This window comes from Rhinolophus hipposideros, assembly GCF_964194185.1.
Source record: "Rhinolophus hipposideros genome assembly, chromosome: 16".
Classification (NCBI taxonomy): Eukaryota; Metazoa; Chordata; class Mammalia; order Chiroptera; family Rhinolophidae; genus Rhinolophus; species Rhinolophus hipposideros.
This window is the reverse complement of record NC_138062.1, coordinates 58748441-58769775: the sequence shown is the minus strand read 5'-3', so window position 1 is coordinate 58769775 and position 21335 is coordinate 58748441. Positions and strand designations below refer to the sequence as shown.

The 21335-nt window shown below is 57.4% G+C and overlaps 1 protein-coding gene across 9 annotated transcripts in view; it reads right to left on the bottom strand.

The window, feature by feature from the left end:
• Positions 1-325: 325 nt before the first annotated feature.
• Positions 326-21335, bottom strand: part of PIP5K1C (phosphatidylinositol-4-phosphate 5-kinase type 1 gamma) — a 50859-nt gene continuing 29849 nt past the window's right edge. For 5 of the 9 annotated variants that reach the window (XM_081077891.1, XM_081077896.1, XM_081077895.1 and 2 more), the window contains 13 exons: positions 20454-20753; positions 19338-19543; positions 17413-17496; positions 15820-15868; positions 13764-13848; positions 12003-12164; positions 11133-11271; positions 10986-11018; positions 9700-9804; positions 7594-7717; positions 6006-6083; positions 3596-3679; positions 326-3325 (listed from right to left, as the gene is read on the bottom strand). In XM_081077891.1, coding sequence (XP_080934017.1) covers positions 3323-3325; positions 3596-3679; positions 6006-6083; positions 7594-7717; positions 9700-9804; positions 10986-11018; positions 11133-11271; positions 12003-12164; positions 13764-13848; positions 15820-15868; positions 17413-17496; positions 19338-19543; positions 20454-20753 — 1452 coding nt within the window. In that variant the 3' untranslated portion in view covers positions 326-3322. The remainder of the gene's footprint in view (positions 3326-3595; positions 3680-6005; positions 6084-7593; positions 7718-9699; positions 9805-10985; positions 11019-11132; positions 11272-12002; positions 12165-13763; positions 13849-15819; positions 15869-17412; positions 17497-19337; positions 19544-20453; positions 20754-21335) is intronic. The other 4 variants (XM_081077892.1, XM_081077897.1, XM_081077898.1 and 1 more) reach the window with 2 other exon arrangements.

Genomic DNA, 21335 nt, shown 5'->3' with positions numbered 1-21335 from the left:
TTCAACGCAATGTTTCTTAAATTGGGAGTCTGGAGGAAATATTTTCCCCTTAAAAGGGGTCCATGCATTAGTCGATTTGAGCCACTCTGGCAGAAGGAATACAAACTTTGGAGAGTGTTTGTTCCTTTGAGCTAGGCTGCACTTCTGTCAGAAGCTTTTAAAAGTTTTTCAAGCTGAACTGAAACCCAAAAGAGGCCACCCTTACTAAGGAATTTGCACTTTGTTATTTTAAATCTCATGAGGGTTTTCAAAGCCAGTCCTGAAACTCCCAACCAGACACCAGGGGAATGAACACACAGAGAAGCAAAGAGGCAAAGAGACGACAGAGCTTCTTACCCGATTTATTAGATCTCTTCAACGTAAAAAGGGGCAGGGATGGGGCCCAGGGCTGCATACGAGTGTTATGGGGCCAGCAGTGGCTGCATGGTCAGAGGCGCCCACAGGAGGCCGTGCTCTGGATTGTCGCACACCAGACATTGGGCTGAGGACACAGGACCCCTGGTGAAAATTAAGACACACAAGGTTTGCAGTTTCGTTGTGTTTCAACATCAGGTCAGCCATAAAAACGAGGTTGGGGTGGAGACCGAGGGGCTGCAAGGAAGAGTACCATGGCAAGGGACCCCACCTGGGACGGGAGTATTGCACTGAGCCAGGTGGTAGGAGGGGGTAGTGAGAGGAGGCTGGCAGGGGACTCACAGAAAGTTCCACTTGTCAGTCTCAAGAAATGCCTTTCTTTTTTACAGTACAGCAAGTCAGACGCTGCCCACATTCTCAGCGACAGCAGCCATGGAGGGAGGGGCATGACCCAGGAGGGAAACTGGCCAATTTACAGATTTCCATCCTGGAGGGGGCGGGGCAACAGCTGGGTGGATCCAGGGACTTCCTGGCAGGCGGTCTGGCGAAGGTCAGGAGTTCACTACATATTATAAATAAGGTCTTGCCTCCCCCCACCCCCAAAAAGAATAAAAAAAATGCCTCACATCCGAACAGTCATGGGACCACTTTAACATTGAGGTTACCAATCTCTGAAATGGGACAAAGAATGCAACACAAAATGAGTCTCCAAAGGGATCTTCGAGACTTATCATGAAAATAGAAATGTCATGATATCCAGGTTTGCAAATTTCTCCTATAAGTCAGCATCTGACCATGCACTTGTTCCATGATCCACTCAGGAGAACCTGAGGGGCCCAGCAGGGACCGGGGACCTGACGACCACGCGGGTGGCTCCCCTCCTCACTCAGCTCCAGGAGGCCGAGGTGGCCTTGGATACAGTGCTCACTGCTTAAGGACTGTGGCTGCTGCTCAGGGTATCCCCTGAACTCACGATGTCTCTGGGAGCCTGGGTGGGGATGCCCACGTCGGCATTTGGGTGATACAGCTGTCCCGGTTCAGCCTCGAGGTCCAAGATGTACCTTCAGAGCTCTGCCTGCTCAGCCTGCCTGCCCCCTTGTTGGGACGAGTCAGGGACAGACTGGAGACTTGTGGCACGTGGCCTGCATGTCTGCACTGGTCTGAAATCCAGGTGAGGGCGCTCCCAGGATCTGGACAAATCCTCCATAGGTAGGAAGGAGAGGAGGCCGTTTTGCTTCTAGTCTGGACCACCCACCAGCTTGTTCTGACAGGTCCTCTGGGGGCACCTTCCCCAGGCTGTGCAGTGTCCCCGGCAACCCTGCTCAGATCCGGGTGCTGCCCCAGGGGCAATGAGGGGTGAACCCCCAGGGCACAGTCTGGTTCTCCGGGGAGGAGCTGACGGCAGCCAGGCCAACAGGTTCTCTCCAGCAGGCTGTGCAAGGGGGGACAAGAGGCAGTAGTGTATACAGCTTGCAACAGGCTCAAAAAATCAGACTCCTGGATTGGTGGGTTCTCTAGCTGCCTCAGGCTCTACCAGGGAGGCAAGGACTGGTCACAAATTCTTCCAGGTGCGGCTTCCACTCTGAGCTGGCTCCCAGCTCCTCCTACGTGGAGCTGCAGGGGGGGTCTGCAGAGCGGGCAGGAGGCAGCCATCATTGACATTCCACCTCTCAGGAGGTGGGAAAGAATCTGCTTAGCGGCAGGAGAGACCCTGCAAAGCTGTTGGCTCCAGCAGCCCCCTCCGGACACAGCAGGGTACCCTGGCAGCCACCCCATGGGACTCTGGGCCCAGGAGTGGCTGTCCTGAAGATGACAAACCAAAGAAAAAACTTGTTTTTCATGAAGAATTTCTTCCTCTTTTAATTGTCACAGGTGTCACTATCATTTAAAAATGAGAAAGCCTGCCCACACAAGTCTGGGGGGAACTTTTGCTGGAGAGGGTCCGTCCCTCTAGGCCGTGTGGCCTGCCCATGGGGAGGGCCCCTGCTCCAGGACATAAGCTCTCCGAAGTCCCGTGGCAGAGGGCCTGGCCGCATCCTCTCAGAGTTGGACATGTGGGGGGAAATCCTGCTTTGAAAGGATGTCTCTCATTGCTTGGGCCCTGTCCTCCCAACACTGAGCCATCCATGTGAAGGAGAGAGACAGCCACAGCCCTGAGCTCCACTGAGAGGGGGCGGCCATGTGTCCGAATTTCAGTTGCTGCCCGGTGATTCCTGCTCCCAGGTCATCTGGGGTGGGGAGGGTGGTGGAGAAACAGAGGCTGAGAGATGGAGGGGGTCAGTAGGGTGGAGAGCCACCCCCAGGCTACCAGTCAGCCTCCCCCAAGGATGGATGTCCAGCACGCAGCCCGCAAACCTGAGCTGAGAGTGGCTGCTGGGTGCGGGTGGGCGGTCTCCAGAGGTGCCCTGGGGACCAGTAGGGCACCTGATGGCCCTTCCATTCTAGGAGCTCCATCCAAGATGGAGAGAGGCGGAGCAGGGTGGCGCTGGCTGAGACTCAGAGCACAGATTTTCAGTCAGGGTTACCAGGCGACTGGGGTGCAGGTCCCCAAAGCCAATGAATGGGCTTTGTTCCCTCAGCAAGACACATGCAAGCACAGCAAAGAACGAAAAAAGTACATGGAATGGAGTCTCTTTTTCCGTTGTGTTTTTCTTCTTTCTTTTTTTTAAAAAAAGCACACATGTGCCACCATCTCTGTGCAAAGAGTAAGGACCCAAAATAAATATGTGATCGGAAATTCAGAAAGGTTCACAGTATCAAAGGCATAGGTAGTTGACGGAGCCTGGACCGTCACTCTGCAGCTTGGAGCATTGGCGACCGTCACAGAGGGGAGGACGGGGGCGAGCGAAGTCCAGCGGTGGCCAGGCGGCATGTCCCGCGCTCTGGGCTGAACTGGGTGGGTAGCGCTTCCAGGAAGCAACCAGGGTGGCAGTGGGCGCTCTGCTCCGGGTCGGTGACTACATAGAGATTACTGCAGAAGGCAAGAGGGGCGGGTGAGGGCGCAATGGGCGGGGGGCCAGACCCCCACCCGCTGGGCCTCCCACGGTGGTGCCTGGCCCCACTGCTGACATACTGGGCATGAAGGCCAGACATAGGCCCCAATACTTACCCCATGGGCCAGCTCGCAGTAAGAGACCAGGCCTGCCCCTCCCACCCAAGACCTGTCTCCCCATCTGTTCTTAGGGTGTCTGGGGGGGTCATGGTGCCAAGTGGGCAAGGCTGGTGGGTCGGGTGCACTTACTGTGTCGCTCTCGCCGTCGGAGGCTGGGTGGGCCTGCGTGCTATAGTGGAGTGGGGAGTAAACCCAGCTCCTGTCATCGGTGGGCTGGAGAGCGGGTGGGCGGCACGTGCAGGAAGGGCGCAGAAGAAGAGCAGGGTGTGAGGAGGCACAAGAGGTGAGAGGGAGGAAGGAAGAAACAGAAATAAAAGAGGCGGACCCTCAATGCGGGACAAGTGGGCAGCTCAGCCCCCGGCTGCCCTCTCCCTGGGGACCTGCCCCCAACCTGGATGGCCCTTGGGCGAGGCAGGATTGGGGGCCAGGCCTCTGGGGCTGAGTGGCTGGAGCAGGCAGCATGGGCAGCAGGAAGCGCTGAGTGCAGTCAGGGCGGGCCGGGCACAGCAGGAGGAGAAGGAAGGGTGGCGGGGCTTGGTGTGCTCTGCTGTCCTCTCCCCATGGCACCCCAACTTCCATCCTAGCCCAGCAGCACCCCAACCTCAGATCCTGCCTGCCATGTGGGCTCCAGGGGCTGTCGGCCCACAGGGTGGTGGTGGTGGGGGGCTGGTCTTCCAGCTGTGTCTAGGGAGCATCCCCCATTCTGTGTCAGACGGGGTGGGCACACGTCCTTGCCAGGTCTGCTCCCACCTAAAGAACCTCCCTAGGCCCTGGAGGCCTCCTCAGGGCTCCTGCAGTCTGCTTTCTCCTCCTTTTTCTCCTGTCTCCCAAGAGCCCCCACCCCTGGCCTTCAATGCCAAGAGATCCCTGCTTGGCCTCTGAGGGGGGCACCTGCCCTGCCCATGTCCACCTGGGTGTCCCAGGGCCGCGAAACCCACCAGACCCGCCCCTCCTAGCCCACCTGCTGCCTCTCCCCATCTCTGTACCTGCTCTACCCCACCCTTCCTGTAGTTTTTGCCTCAACACCTGCCCTCACAGGCCAGACTCCCAGGTTTGTGTGGGCCACGCAGGCCGATCACTCAGGTCGCGGTGCCTGGCCCAGCGCCCTGGGAGGCCCTGTGGACTGGCACAAAGGCACGTGGGGCAGCAGAGCGAGACCCCAGCATAGGTCCTACCTGTTCCTTCAGACAGCCCCAGAACAATAAACACCCCTGACCACTGGTGGCAGCTTGATCTGCCTCCGCCGCCCACCTGGGAGCACAGAGGCTGGGCCTGGGCCACCTGGGTGCCGACTGTGCCCAGTGCGCAGCACAGGGTAGCTGCTGGGGCAGCTGCCCTGCTGGGGTTCAGAACATGGGGCAAGGTTCTCCACTGGAACCCCGTAGAGAGCTGAGCCTGGGGGAGGGAGGCATCTAGAAGGTGGTGGTGCCCTCACTAAAATCAGGCCATGGGCTTGTCCTCCCTGCCTGCCTGAGGGTTCCTCCCACCACTCGTCCCGCTGTCCTCCCGTCCAGCCCCCACGCTTCTGTTTCCGCTGTGTCACCTGCCAAGGCGCTCTTTCCTCTTCCTTTGCACACCCCAGGTATCTGTTTCAAAATCCGGGTCAACCCCCTCCAGGCAAAATGCTCCCCCAGGGAGCCCTGGAGGGCTGCTGTATGTCCTAAGCCATTGGATCATGGAGCGTCGCTGGGAGGGAGCACCCCATTTCAGAGGACAGAGTGTGGTGAGAGGCACTGGGGAAGGGGTGGCTCGGCAGCACCCAACACCCAGGAACTTGCAGAGGAGTTTGCTTTGGGGCCGGGGTGCGAGCCTCTGAGGGTCTGCCTCTCGAGAACAGAAATTCTTGCTTCAGTTTTTCACCCTGTTCTGCCAGTTCATGCTGTGCGGATCTGGGCCCCTCATTTATTGCTCATGATGACAATAACAAGACAAGGCCATCGCTGCATGACAGCCACATAGCGTCCCAAGCACGCTGGGTAGACAGGTGTCTACTACACACAGGGGCTGCTTGGGGTCTGCACCCAGATTTTGACTAAACCGTGTGTTCTCATGGGCTCCCTGGGGAACCAAGGCCTTTGTTTCTCCATCTGTGAAATGGGTATGGAGATAACAGCTCCGCTCTCCTGCACCTAAGAGCCCAGCTTTACAGTCCCTCACTGACCTATGTGATAGTCCCCATCAGAGGGGGACATGCCCCTTAAGGAGCTGTCAGCATCAAGGTCCAAACAAGTAAGAAGTGTCTGCCCCACACGTCCCTGGCTTGGGAGGCTGGGATGAGGGGCAGAGATGGCCTGTGGCTGGGGTCATATGCAGACCCCTGGGCCCCCACAGTGCACCTACCAGTCGCTCATGCCCACTTCCCAGGGGATTAAGCAACATCACTGCAGGACGTACTCAGCACGGCGACACGCACAACTGCCCTCGGCTGCATGATTATTTTCCCCAGGTCCCTTCTCAGAGGAAATGGGATGGCCAGGCCCTGAGGCTCCCGACTATTCCAGGCAGCGGGGCTCCCTGAAGGCCTGCTGTGGTCACTTACAGTCCCTGAGGAGCTCAGCGTCATGGCCCGCAGTCGGCGATGCCGGGGAGAGTAAATCCAGTACCTCCCATCCATGAACTGGGCGGGCGGGGTGGGCGGAGGAGGCAAAGAGAGGACAGGATGAGGTGACAGGAATCTGGTGGCAGTCAGGCAAAAGGTCAGGCAGAGCGGGTGCTTGGTGGGGGCAGGTGAGCTGAGGGCCAAGCAGGAGGAGGGTTTCGGGGTGGCGAGGTCACACTGGCCACTAACCTTCTCTGCTACACACAGGGCCTGGACACCCACTCACAGGACACAGCCCAGCCACCTCACACACTAATCCAGAGAACAGGACACTGACCAACCCCCAGGGATGGGGAGACAAGGCCGGGTGGCAGCACAAATGGTTGGCCAGCTACTGCTCCAGGCCTGGCAGGCACCCCGCGACCTGGCAGCACTGGCTTGGACAGCAGGATGGTGGTAGTTACGGAGCAGTGAAAGGAGGGCTGGGCTCACCCAAACTGTCCCAAGGCCCGGTGGCTTAGAGGCCGGGTACCAGGGAAGTGGGGAGTCCCCAGCTCACCTTCCACTGGTGGGGCAGAGATGAGAATGAAGTCTGGGAAGACGGTGGGCACCTGGGCTGCAGCGTCTGGCCCTCCTGTTGCAACTGGGGACATCTGACCCCTGACTCATTGTCAGGGGCCACTGGACTAGACTTGGGGCCTTAGCGGCCCAGCACCTACCTCACTCAGGCTCCTGGCTCATCTAACCTGTCTGCCTGTGGGAGACACAAGGGCAGGGGAGGTGACCCCGGCTCTGCGAGAGGGAGGCCCCGGCGCCCAGGACAGGGACCCTGCCCGCTCTCAGGGACCTTGCTTGTCCAGGAGCAGCCGCGTGTCCTTGGCCAGTGATGCAGACAGCGTGAGGCCCACCTGCCCCTCACCAGTCCCCTCGTCCCCTTCAGGAGCCCACCTGGCCGCACCCACCACCCCACCCAGCAGGAGGAGAGCCACAGCATTTCCAGTCCACCTCAGCTAGCCCGGCGCTGCCCAATGACCCAGGGACCCGGCAGGGCTGAGAACATGAGGACTGATGTTTCCCAAGGGGGCAGGGGGCACAGCCGGGGCCTTGGCTCGCACCAGGCGGATGGTCACAAGGTTGGGGAGGAGAGGAGGAGGCAGTTCCTGGGCCCTGGAAAGGCCCAGCCTGGGTGGCCGGGCTCAGCAGTCACACACCATGTGAGTATGCATGTGTTTGAGAGCATGCTAGTGTCTGTGAGCGTGCAAGTGCACACTGAGTGTGCCGGTGGGTGTGCAAGAGCATGTGCATGTTGAGAGGCGAGCACGTGTGTGCCCGAGTGCGTGAGTGCATGTGCACGTGTGTGCATGCCTTTCAAGTGAGTGTGATGTGTCTGTGAGCACCTTGCGAGTGTGTCCATGTCAGTGTGACCGTGTGCAAATGTGGGAGTGTGTGTATATGAGGACGTGTGTGTGCATGCATACAAGCTCATGTGTGCAGGTGTGACTGCGTGTGCAATGTGTGCCGATGTGGGTGCATGGGTAAGCACGTGTCTGGTTGAGAAGCTGGTGACAGGAGAGCCCCGGGGACTTACAAAGTAGATGTCAGTGGCAGGCGCGTCCTCCTCGTCTGAGGCCTGGCTGGCGGGCTCTGAGGCCTGGCTGGTGGTTTCTGCTTCTACAACAGCAGCAGAGGCACAGGCCGGGGCAACCTCCACCCTGGGGACAGGGAAAGACACCGGAGTCCTGAGGCGGGGCTCTCAGCAGCACCCCCACACCCCCCATCCTCCTGCCCCCTCCCTCCCTCATCAGTGTGTCACCACAGACACAAAAGTCTCAGAAAGCCAAATTAAACCAAACACCCACCTGTAGTGCTATGGCCCAGGTAATGACTGGCCCACCCAGACCCCTCCCCGACTCGGGCACATGCACCGACCTTACCCCACCACTCTCTCGCTGTGCCATCCTGGAGCTTACTTTCCTTCTCTGAGCCTCAGTTTCCTCATCTGTGAAGTGGGGGGCAAACGGCACTGAGCACTTGTTACTATGAGCCTGCTCAAGAGCCTTGTGTGAATGGACCTACTGACCGTCCCTCAGGGAGAGGGTGCTGCTGTCCCATGTCGCAGACAAGGAGACTGAGGCTCAGAGGGGTGAGGAGCGTGCCCAGGACTGGCTGGTGGCTATGTGATCACCCTGTGATTTTCATCTCACGAAGAAAATGACAAGCTCTGAGGTAACAGAGTGCCTCTAATTGTGGAGAAATTGTTCTCCGGTCATGTGTGAGGTCAAATTTTGTCTGGACAAAGGCTGAATGACACATTACACTGTAAGACTTCAGTTAACAGCAAAAAAGCAGACACTGGCAGAGACTGTGTGTGTGTGTGTGTGTGTGTGTGTATGTGTGTGTGTGTGTAATAAACTCTTAATGGCAAAATGCAGCTTGGGCCCATGTACTGTGAGCGCTAAGTAAGGTCTCTTAAATTAGAACAGAAATGCTAAATTATAACATTAAATAAACTAAACAGACGAGAAACAAGTAAGAACATAAACTGAATGCCAGCAATCAATACATTGGTCAGAACAGGCTTACAGAGTACTTTCCACACCCCCAACAGAGAATACACATTTCTCCCATGTATCCATGGATATTAGAAAACAAAACAAACAAACAAAAATGAATGTTGTACTTGACCATAAAGACTGTAATATGTTAAAAAAAAAAAATAGCACCGATTTTTTTTTTAAGGCCACTTTCTTCAATTCCAAACCTAGTAAAATTAGAAGTACTAAAAGGTTAAAAAACAATCCTTAAGTCTCCCCACACATGACCCAGAAGTGGAGAGACACTCCTAAATAAACCTTAGTTCAAGGTGTCTCCTCCTGGGCCCTGTTGACTTCAGGGCCAGGTCATTCTCTGTGGGAGGCCGTCCTGAACACTGTGGGGTGTTGAGAAACACCATGGCACCCACCCACTCAATGCCAAAAGCACCCCTAGTTGTGACAAACACAGATGTCTCCAGATATGGCCCAGTGTCCCCTGGGGGCAGAACTACCCCAGGTGGTTGAAATTCACTGCCTTGGATCAAAGAGGACATTAAAAGGAAAATCACTATCCATATATGATCCAATGTAAAAAGAAACTGCTTCATGTCAAAACTCATGGGATATAGCAAAAGCAGTACTCAGAGGAAAATGTGTAGCCTTAAGCACCTTGTTATTAAAGAGAAAAAGGGAACTTAAGTACTCAACCTACATTGGAGAAAAAGAAACAAGAGAGAAAACAAACTAGAATTTGGAAGGAAGAAATTATCGATGAGTTAAAGTGCATGAAATAAGAACAAAACAAGATGCGAGAAAGGGTGACTAAGTCTAAAAGTGGTTCTTTGAAGAAACTGGTCAGTTATCCTCTGGCAAGTGCAGGCAAGGCTAAGAGCAAGGGCGGGAAGGGGAAAAGGAGCTGAAGATCACGATGAGGAACAATCTTAGGACTGAAGCATTACCTGCAGCTCTGCAAGTTCATCTGAGATTCCCAACACCCCAGTGCCTGAACCCCATTCCCAGCCCCTGCTCCCTGGAAGGCAGACTACATTTTCCAGCTTGCCTTGTTGCCGGTGGGTCACATGACCACACCCGGCCAATGAGATAGGAGCAAAAGTCGAGGAACCAGACAACTGGAAAACATGGATTGAGTGGCCACATACCCCTCGTCCTCCTCCTTGCGGACCACGATCTCCACGCTGCAAGTGGGTTCCACCTGCACCGTAATCTGCTGCACGTCCTCTTCCACATGCGCCTCCTCCTGTGGCCTGGAGGCAATGGGAAGCTAGGCCTCAATTGCCCTCCTCACCCTCCCTGGGCCTCAGGAGCGGCCACCAAGCTCCTCTAGGCTGGTGCTGATTTCAGTCCCAGTGGGACGGTGAGGTGCCATCTCCAGGTGCCACGTGACCAGCGCCCTGAGCAGGTCCAGCCCATTCCTGGTCCCTCTGGCTGCCACACCCACCTGGGGGGTGCAAGGGGGCAGTGACTGACTGTCCACCTGGGGCCATCCTGTGACTCTGGCACCAGCAGGTACACAATGAGTGGCGACCTGGATCCTTACTTCACTTCTGGGGTGGCTGGGCACCTCCCTGGGGCTTGGACTAGGGATGGGGAGAGTTCTGGAGAACCCAGAAGCCCAGGCCCCTGACGTAGGTGGGTCAGAACCTTCCGGGAACCAGGCACAAAGGCCAGGAATGTCAGAGCAGGCAGCTGGACAGGAGACACACTTTCCACCAAATGTGCTACAGTTGTACCATGACTTTTTCCACCTCACAGGAATTATCCCCCAAAAAACTAATTGTGGAAAGGAACCCATATTCACTGCAGTAGTGTGACAAGATCAAACAACTGAGAACAACCCAAGTGTCCCCTGAGGGCAAACAGCCCATCAAAGGTTCCCTGCTCACAGGGACATCTTCACCTGGAAAAGTGACAAAGCAAGGGGTAGTGGGGGCAGAGCCACTGCTTTTGTCAAAAAAAAAAAGGGGGAGAAACAGGCCCAAGTGTGTATTTGCTCGTATATTCATAAAATATCTCCAGAAAGAGACAAAAAGCCCTATCCAGGGGGTGCTCCCAGGGAGGGGACCTGCCTAGGGCAGGGGCAGGCCTTTCACAGGTTCCCTTTCATATATCTTAAAAGAAAAAAGAAAAAAACAAGGATCAACAGACTTGGGGGGAGGGGGTGTCCTCTGGGCCCCCAGTTGGAAGAGAAACACAAAGTCACTCCAGATTCTGTGCAGTTCTAGAGTCTGACGATCGATCAATTGTCAACTTAAATCTGTTCCCAGGAAAGAGGGACTTTGGGTAGAAGTGCGGAGGTGGAGTTGTGCAGGGGGGAAGGGAAGGGAGGAAGAGACGGGGGTGGGGGGGCCCGTGCAAGGGAGGAGCTGGGGAGACCGTGTGGACAGGAGAGAGGACAGGAGGGGAAGGGGCTGGGGTCTCATCTCACCGGCCATCCTGTCCGGAGGACTGTGTGCGCCGCCTGAAGAGAGAAGACAAACAGGTGGAACACGTGGGGCAAGTCTCCCTACCTGGCCCGCCTCCCAGGATGCGGACCCAACAGAGACCCCAGAGGACGATGGCTGCTTCCGCTCACCTGTACCGTGGCTGCTCTGACGTCTCCGAAGGGGACCGCTCTGGGATGGAGAGGGATGTGGAGGACAGGGTTGTGGCTATGGAGGCGGTGGTGGCCTCCTCAAAAGAAGGTGGCGTGCAAGGCAGGAGGTCGGGCCGGCCTGTGGGGATGAGGCGGCGGGCACAGTCAGGAGCTGGCCCCCAGGGCTGCCCTGAGCGCCTCCGGGCCCTACCTAACTTCCCACTGGTCCCCGCACTCTGTTCTCTTCACAACGTGGGATTCAGTGGCTTTCTGCTGCTCTCAAACTAAAATCCAAACCGCCTCCCAGCGGTCCTGCCTCACCTCCTCCCTCTCGCCCCCTCGCTCACTCTGTCCCAGCCGCAAGGGCCTCTTTGTTGTTCCTCCAACGTGCCAGGAACAGTCCTGCCCCAGGACCTTTCTACACTCAGCATCTCCCTTCCTTGATGCTATTCCCCCAGCCCCTTCCTGCCTGAAATCTTTAACCCTGGTTGCTGGGAGGGACCTTCCAAACATCTGGCCCAACCTCATCGAGTGCTTCATCCCTCTAGGTCTGTACACCTCTGGTGACGTGAAGGGAGGCTGTCACCTCCCTGGGTGGCGTCTTCTATCAGATCTCCCTGCAGCTCTTCCCAAGGCCCAGTCCCAGGGGCTCCCCACTCCCCAGGGGGCTGCAAATCTTGGACTGGAAGCTGGGGACTGTGACTTAGGGCCCTTCCATCCAGGTTTGGCTCAGTTTTAGGGGATCCCTTCCTTATACCACGTTGCTGCTTTGCTCCCTGCGCCCCTCCAAATTTCCAGGGACAGTAACTTTCCTCAGTGGCCCCTTCATCTGTCCCGTCACAAATGCACCCACTCCCGCTGCCTGGTCACCTTCATCCTCCAGGGTGGGGTAGCTGCGGGCCCCCCGCAGGTCATATTGTGTGTCCTCCCGCTCACTGGGGATCTGGCTGGCTGAGAAGGCGGCTGTAGGCCCCAGGGGCTTAACGGCCAGCAAGGCACTGCGGCCCTTCTTGGACGGTGACGACTTCAGGGCTGTGGAGGGAGGGCAGTTGGTGTGCTTGGGGCAGCAGCACCGAGGCAGGGCCCCACAGACCCCCAGCCTCTTTTGCACAGAAATGTGGTGGGCACCAAGAGGCCTGCCACCTGCACACATGACCCCCCGCCCGCCTCCATCCAGCCCGCCCCTCCAGCCTGGGCAAAAGCAACACCCGTCCCTGAGAATGCCCTGCCCTGTGTTCTGCCTGGCTGCCCACTAACACAGATGGAACCTAGCACCCCCACACTGGGTCCTCCGGAAACAGCAACGTGAATCAGCAGCTGCCAATGTTTACTGAGCACTTGATTGAGTCTCATCCCCTTTGTCGCAGCCCACTCCACCTATGGCCCAACGTTCAGATAAGGAAACGGAAGGTGTTGGACAGTGCACGGATCGATGCCCAGGGCCCGTGTCCCCGTCTGCAATAGCAGGGTCAAGCGAGGCAGGTGAACCCATAACGCCCTCTGGTCCAGGCCGGATCCATCAGTACCCATCACCATCCTCTCCTTATTCCTTGTGACTTCTGCCCCAGGGTGGCCAGCACAGCTCCTGGCACACAGTAGGTGCTCAGTTTTCCCTGTGCACAGCCATCCAGTCCCCAGAGGCCAGCAGACTCCTCTGGACCACCTCGAGAAGGTTCCAGGAAGTGCTGTGCTGGTGAAGTTAACAACCAGCTCTCTGGAGACAAAGCTGGGCTGTGGTGTTTGCTGAATTCTATGGGGTAACTGCTCCAGCCACAGTGGGTCTCAAGCTACTGACTAGATGTCACAGAATATGACAGCAGTCTTGACTCTACGAGCCAGCGCTAGGCAACCAGGGCTGGCTAGTGGTCCACAAAGGGCTGGCCTGGGCTGGGAGAGAGGCCCCGCGTGTGGATGGAGGCCTGGGGAGTACAGTGCACACAGATACTTACTGAGCTCCTACTGTGTGCTAGGCCACTGAATGGACACTGGTGAAACAGTGACCAAGGCCAACAAGCACCTTGACTTTTGGGGGCAGGGGGCCAGGGGAGCAGATGAGACAGACGTGGGGAGAAAGACCGTTTCAGTGGCACGTGGGATCCCAGCGTGGGGTGTGCACAGAGTCCACGACTCTCAAGGCCCAGCACAGATGTGGGACCTCCTGAGACCACCCACCTGAGACAGGGCAGGGGCCACCACTGCTCACCCTGTGCTCTCCCTCACAATGGCCCGTTAGGCCAATGACCAGCCACCCAGGTGCCCACCCAGGCCATGCGTCCTTGATGGCACGAGGCTGTGGGTAGCCCCACTGAATGCCGGTGCTGGGCCAAGCCCACCTGTCACGTGTGTAGAAACATGTCTCCCTTACAGCTCTGTACAGATAGGGAAACTGAGGCCCTTGACTGTCACTGGCTCGGTCACACAGGCAGGACAAGGTGGAGCCAGGACTCAAACGGGGAAAGCAGGCGCCAGGCCCCGTGCCGTCCTGCGAGGGGGGCTGCCTGACTGCCGCTCTCAGGACCAAGTCCCTGACCGAGGCCCAAGGCTGACCAAGCGGCAGGATGAGGCACCTGGGGTCTCCCTGCTCTCTCCACACCCCGGGTCCCTCCCTCCCAAAGGGCCAGGGCGACTCACAGGAGTTCTTCCGAAAGACCGTGTTGCTCATGAACTTGAAGAAGCGCTCAGCATAGAAGCTGGGCCGATGGACGGAGACGGTGTCCTGTGAAGAGAAGTGGGGGCTCGAGGGCAAGCAGGGGCGTGAGCGCCATCACTCCCCATGTCCCACAGGACAGACTGCTGTGGGGGCGGGCTGCCACCGTCTCTGTGGAGGGGGAGATGGGGCCAGAGCATGGGGCTTGCTGGAGGGGACCCAGGGATCAGGTAACGGTGGCAGGGAGGGGGCACGAGGTAGATTTTTACATTATATACCCATTTGTATTTTTAATTTTTTGAGCCACGTGAATAAACTAGCTATTCAAAGAAGTAAACAAATAAATATCAAAATAAAGGAACCAGAGGAATTCTCCTAAGCCAGGGTTGGCAGAGCACGACCCAGCACCTGTTTTATAAGAAAGCTTTGTTGGCACACGGCCATGCCCCCTCCAAGGGCAGAGCTCATCAGCCGTGACAGGTGGAAGCTGCTGTCACGAGTGCTGGGCAGACCCCACTGTCCCAACGCTCCCCATCAGGGTGACCCTGCGCAGTGCACTGCCCCTCGTGGAGGCTGTTTCCTTTTTTGTGCAACAGGGAGACTGGCGACCACTACGCTCACCAGGATTTACATAAGGCAGGGAGCCCAGCACATACTTGGTGCTCAGCACATGTTGGGCCCCTACGGCAGAAACTCCTTATTGCTCCCAGGATACAGTCTCTTCACCTTCTAGGATATGGCCGCCCCCACCTTGACATGATTGACACTGGGGCTGGATCACTCTGTGGGGGGCCGTCCTGGGCACCGTGGGGGGCTGAGCAGCGTCCCTGGACCCCACCCACTTGATGCCAGGAGCGCCCCCAGTGTGACAACCACAGATGTCCCCAGACATGGCCCAGTGCCCTCCCCCTGCTGTAACATAACAGAACCTATCTAGACACTCAGACTCCCAGAATAAAAACGACATTACCCATCCTTCCCTGCGCTGAGGTGTGGCCATGTGACCATATTCTGGCCAATGGAGTGCGAGTCAAGACAGTGAGTCTCTCTGCTCTTAGAGGGAAGGGCGACCCCCCTATGCTCCTCTGCACCTCCTCTGGTTGGAGCGTGAGGTGGGGCCGGTCACCTGGGTCAGGGGCCAAGGGCAACACCAGGGGCTGTGCAGTGACACATGACGCCGACACCACAGGGTCACCCACCCTGCCCGACTGCTCACAGCTGGATGGTTACTGCAGTCGACTTTTGGGGCCTCCTTGCTCTGATCCAAATCCTATTTGGGAGGTTACAGCTAGCCTCATCAGGACAGCTCTCCTGTCCACTGTGGGTTTGTAACCCCACCCGGACCGACCTTCTTGCTGCACATTCTGGACACCCCCACCTGGACCCTCCCAACACTCTGAGGGGCGTGGGGGTTGCTGGGGTCTTGGATTTTACAGACCACAGGCCCACGGACAGCCTTAGCACTTTAGTAAGAACTGGTCTGAAGCGAGCTGTGAGAGGACTCCTGCCGGGCTGGCTGTTGGCACAGCTGGACCAGGGGACCAAGGGCTGCCTGGAGCCCGCAAGTGGGCTGTGTTTGGCCCCCACCGGTTGGTCCTCACAGTCTGTTATGTTTAGAAATAATCGGCTGCCAGCGTTTATGTGTTGGCAGCACTCAGAAAAAAGTGCACTGCAAGTTTTCCTCAACTAAGACGTCCTGCCGAAGCGAGCCGCATGCCCACGTGGCAACAGAGGCCAGAGTTATGCGGCCTCCTGGCTAAGACCCCCTCCACAGTCATGTTTCCAGATTTTTCTTTGCCTTGCTGGCCCCTGACTTTCCCAGTCAGGTTGTCCTTCGGAAGCCTTCCAACTCAGCCTGGGAGTCCCCTCCTTCAGGAAGCCTTCCTGTGCCCCTCATGATGGCTCCCTGACCCCTTGGCCTGTGACTGTCTGGTCACAGGGATACCCCACTAGACAGCGACTCCAGGAAGGGGGAACATGATCACTACGTTTGTGGCCTGACAAATGGGACAAATGAGTGAGTGAGTGAACGATACTCACCCCATCGTGGACAAGAGCCTTCCAGGTGTGCTCCAGCTTCTTGATAAACCTGCACAGAGAAAACACCCAGAACATTAGCCAAACCTCCAGCTTCAGGGGTTCTCTACCAGGGCAATTTTGTCCCCAGGGGACACCAGGCGACATCTGGGGACACTGGTGGTCATCACGATTGCAGGTGCTCCTGGCATCGAACAGGTAGACAAGTCCAGATATAGAGAAACTAGGCTGTCTGTTGCATTAGCCAGGGGCCACCCCCGCTTTCCTGTCCCTCCTTGCCCCCTCCCTGAATGTTAGAGGCTCCCACTACTGCTGCTCTGGGGAAGAAAGTGAAAAGGCCCTGGAGAACAGCCGGCCAGTGTCTAATGGAGCCTGCCCTTCCTCTCTGCTGGAGTTAGCGCCCTGTGCTATGGCTCCCAGCAAGGCCCCCACACCACACCTGGGCTGGGGATAACGTTGCCTCCCCCAGGCAGCCTTTCTGGATGCTCCGCCTCAAGTCTTCAGAGGAAAGGATCCCCTCTTCAGCACCCAAACCCTTACAATACCCCTATCCCTACCTGCCTGCCTGCCATGTGCCACCTGCCCTCTCAGCCCCACCTGGGGCCTGGGCAGAGACTCTGGCTGGTTACTTGGAAAGCTGCCTAACTGCTCCAAACTGACTGGGAGATCCCTGTAGGAGACGAGGGGGGTCAGCCCCTCAGGTGGGGAAAAAACAGGCAGTGAAACATCAATGGGCAGAGCCTGTTTTTATTAATATACAGTAAGTCCTCACTTACTGTGGGCAGGTTCTGCAACTTTGAGTGAAACAATCTGTGATGAAACCAGCTTCACCAGAGGCTAACTGATACAAACCAGAGTCCTATTCCTAGGCATCTCAGCAACATTATAACTAAACGACCTAGAACAAAGCCACTTGTTCAAGGACCTGCTGTATTTAAAAAAGAGAAAAACACATAAAGAAATCACCGAACGCCAAGCAGGTTTTGGGGAATGGTGTGGCGGTACGGATGGGAAACGGGGACTGCCACATCCACAACCCACCCTCTGTGGTGTTTGGATTATGTGTAATGAATATGTTACTCTTACAATGAAAAATCAACAATTAAAAAGTATTCACTGCAGAAGTCTCACAGAAGATAAGGCACAGATAACGGGGTTGCCTCTCATCCCTGCTTTAAGCTCTGGGTAAAGCCTCAGGTGCCCGTTTCTTCAGGCTTTGCCATGCACATGGCATGTGGCACCGGCACATGTATTTCTTCCTGTTGTAGGAACTTTTCAGAGACGCATGCTTCACAGACAAGCGGCATTTCTGTCTTGCTCTTGTTCGCTCAGCACTTGGCACACAGTTGGTGCTCGGCAGACAAGGCAGGATGAAAGATCGGCTGGCAATGCTCTACCCATCCCCATGTCTTATGCCAGCCTTGACCTGCCTCTGACATCACAGAGTCCCTAGGACGAATCCCGGAGGTGGAATTGCTGCGTCTGGGACCAAACGCCTCCCTTCAGGGCTTGGGAGGAGGGTGGCCAAGCAGGGGCCTTCCAGAAGGCACAGTGCCCAGCTTCTGTGAGAGAGTGTGTCTGGGGGCCGGTACCCACCTGTAGGACTGCAGGATGTCAATGATCCCAATATGCAGCAGCAGACGCTCCCCTCGGCCATTCACTGCGGGGATCCCGCCCATCCTGGGGAGAGAGGCCCAGAGTGCTATCAGCACCCCACCGCTGACAGGGGGACAGGGGCTGGACCAGCCTGCTACGAGCCTGCACTGGAGGCGGCTGGGACTCAGGGCACTCAGGGATGGAGGGAGGATCAGGCAGGACGGAAGGACCTTGGGCTTGAGAGTCTGCCCATCCCCTGTGGGTGGCAGCTTGCCTAGGCCTTCAGAGGGGGTCCCAGCACCTGCGAACCCCATCCTGCTGTGGAATCCAGCAGCCCTCCCAGCCAGCTCACAAATTCAAAGTGGGAAGCCCGAGGCTACCAAGGCGTCCAGGTATGAGACCCAGGTGCACACACATGCACACACACACATTCGCATGCACACATGCAACCTGTACACACACGCACACACAGGCACACTTGCAGTGCACTCATGCACGCACATGCACACACACTTGCACACACATCCATTCATATGCATACGGACACTCCCAGACAGGGCCTCAAGGGCTCTTGGGTACAATCTGGGGGGTGGATCACCTCACGCAGCCCCAGATCTGCACATGCCTGGCCCAAAGTGGTTAGTGAGGTCACATGAAGCAGCAGCTGTCCCAAAGCCACCATGACCCCAGACCCACCAGGCCAGGCTCTGCTCCCTGCACTCCATGCACTGCTGAGCTCACCTGTGCAGCCTGCCATCCCTCCAGGCCCTATGTAGACCCTACAAATACCAGGAGGGTCTGAGGTCAGGGCCAGCTGCGCAGAGCCTTTGTACGTGCCCCTACCCCGCACCTCACTATAGTCCCAGTCCTGCACCTGGCTCCTCGTCTGTCCTCTGCAGCTGGTGACCTAGTGCAGTGGCCAGGCTGGGGTTAAGCCTTAGCCCCACCACCAGCTGGCTGTGCACTCAGGACAGCGGTCTCCACCCCATCTCTGAGCTTGTTTCCCCAGCTGAAGATGGGGGGACGCCACCTTCCTCCTCCAGGGCCCACGTAATGACAGAACAGGGCAACGGAAGTGGAGAGTCCAGCCGGTTCCTGGTGTGGTCAGTGCATGGTGACGGGCAAATCTTGACCCGTCTATGGTCTACAGCAGTGGTTCTCACCCGGGGTGACTCCTCCCCCAGTGGACACTGAGACATGTCTGAGGACATCTGTAGTTGCTATGACTGGGCTGCTCCTGCATCGAGTGGGTGGGGGCCAGGGGTGCTGCTCAGCCCCCACAATGCCCAGGACAGCCTTCCCCAGAGAACGCCAGCCCCAGTATCTCCAGTGCCAACGAGGGGGGCATGCTGTAAGTCTGTCTCCCCAACTAAAGCCTGAGACTCCAGGGCAGGACCAGGCTGGGCAGCGGAGGCTGAGTAGGTGCGGTCGGGGGACAGACTCCTCTCTAAACTCTATGACCTTGTCATCTGGTGTGGCCGCCACTCATCTTTGGGGGAGCCACGCTCTCAATCCTGCTCGTTGGCGGATTCTGGGTTAGGGATCTTGCTATAAATGGGAGCCCTCATCCCAGCTGTCTCCACCTTCTCCTGTGACGTCTTTCAACACCTGTCAGGTGTGCTCAGACAGTGGGGTCCGGCAGGAGGGGGGAGACACCTGTGTTTCCCACGTGGCCTCAGTCCACTGATTACTCCGCAACACGGCGGTCCAAACTCCTGTGCTGCAGCTGTGCGTCATCTGTCTGCCCCTCCCGGGGCCGGGCAGACACGGCTGTCCCTGTGTACAGGCCAGAAACTGGCCACAGACGGGCTTCTGGCCTCCCTGGCTGTGTCATTTCTGGCCTTCCATGCCGACTCGTCCTGCCCGTGCTCACGCCTGGCAAGAGAGTGTAGGCAGAGACAAGAACCGGAAGGCCCGCCACCTACGTGTCGTCCGTCTCGATGGCCTCCCCGCGCGCAGCCCCGCCCTGGATGGACTCCATGGCTGTGGAGTAGAGCGCCTTCTGGCCCAGCGGCCGCTTCTCGTCCGCCGCGCCCTGGGCGCCCTCCGCCTGCCGCTCCCGCGCCTGCTGGTCGATGTTGTGCACGCCCAGGAGCAGGCTGTAGTCCATGATCTTGAAGCTCTCCAGCACCTGCCACGCGTGGCGGAGGGGTCAGGAGGACACATGCCACCTGTCCCCCTGCCCCCGACCCCCGCGTCTGTGTCCATCAGTCCCCAGTCATGTGGGGAGATCTTGTCCCCATCCCCAGTACACAGACAGGAGGCCGAGTGAGGGGTGGAAGGAAAGGCCATGCAGAGGGTAGATGGAGGCAGAGCTGTGACTGGCCAGAGCAGGAGCGGTCAGCTCTGCACTCCCACTGCCCTGACACCGGCTGAGGAGCCTGGTTGCTGCACACGTGATCCTACACCCGGCCCCAAGGTGGAGCCCAGGCACGCGGACACCTAGGCTCAGGGAATGGAAGTCGCCAGGCCTTAAGACAACCAGGCCTTGAGACATCGGGGCAATTTTCTGGTAACTTTGTGTCAAGTGTTCAAAGGGGTCTGGGAGCAGGAGGCAGTGAGCTGAGGGGCTGGGAAGGCAGAGCAGAGGACCACACAGGACCCAGGCCCGACGGGCTGGGCCCCTCACCGCGCCTGTTTCCTCATCTCTAGAGAGGTGAGTGGCCTGCCTCTTCAGGCTGGGAGGCGTGAGCTGAAACTGTAAAGGCTCATGAAGAGCCTGGTAGGGCATTTTCCCTAAAGAGCACCTAATTATGGAAGAGGGCCGCAAGGAACCAGCGTGCACTTCGTGGTGGGGCGTGTCTGGAAATGAGATGCCCTTTAAGTTAAGGGCCATGAGAACAGTAGGGGCTGCTTCAGGCGTGGGGACAGACAGAAGGAGCCTCGTATGGAGCTCACGCTGCACTAGCTGTCACCAGCATCCCGGAGGCTCAGAGAGGGCAGCAACATGCTCAAGGCCACACGGGGGCGTCCCCACCCTTAACCACCTGGCCCCGGGCTCCTCCTGGGGGGGAGGTCAGGGGTCAGGGACACAGGCTCACCAGGCAGTCCCGCTGCAGGGTCTTGACCAGTGCAGAGAAGGTGTCAGCATCGAGCAGCAGACCCTCGGGCATGTCTTGGATGAAGTCCAGGTCCTTGTATGTGGGGATGCTCTTCTCCCTTTCCTTCTTGCTGGCCCGCCGCTTGTACGTGGAGCCCTTGAGGTCGAACTTGAGGTGCATCTTGACCACGCGTGGCAAAATATTGTTCATGACCACCACGCGGATGTTCTTGCCCCCTGACTGCACGCAGTACAGTCCATAGAACTTGGGCAGCAACGTCCGAGGGTTCTGGTTGAGGTTCTGGGGGGAGAAGGGAAAGGGTGGATGGGTAGTGGCCGGGGTGCCGCGCCATGCCTGGGAGCCACTCCTGTACCCCATAGCCACTCAGCAGGGAGCTGTCCCCACCCGGCCACCTCTTGCCCCTCAGATCTCAGGCCAGAGATCCAACTGAGATCCCCCAGAGATCCCTCCCCAGCATGCCAGCTTTACACAGGTCACACCAGTCAGTTTAATTCTCCATCTCCCCACCCAACTAGAAGCACCAGGAGGGTGTTTCCACAGAGCCACGCCCAGCGAGATGGACTTCAATAAAGAACCCCATGGGACAACATCAAGGTGTCCAGGCCCAGTTCCCAGCAGGCGAGACCAGGTGTCCCTCTTCCCCATCCCACCCTGGTGGGACATGGAGGGCACAGCCTCCAGGTATGTACAGGGCAGGGGTTGGCAAACTCTGGTCCAAGGGTCAAATCCTTGCAGCTGCTCTTTCTTGTAAGAACGGTTTTATATTGGGAAAGAGTTAGAAAAAAACAAACAGGAAAAGTAGCATTTTGTAACATGTGAAAATTACAAAATTCACATTTAAGTATCCATAAATAAAGTTTT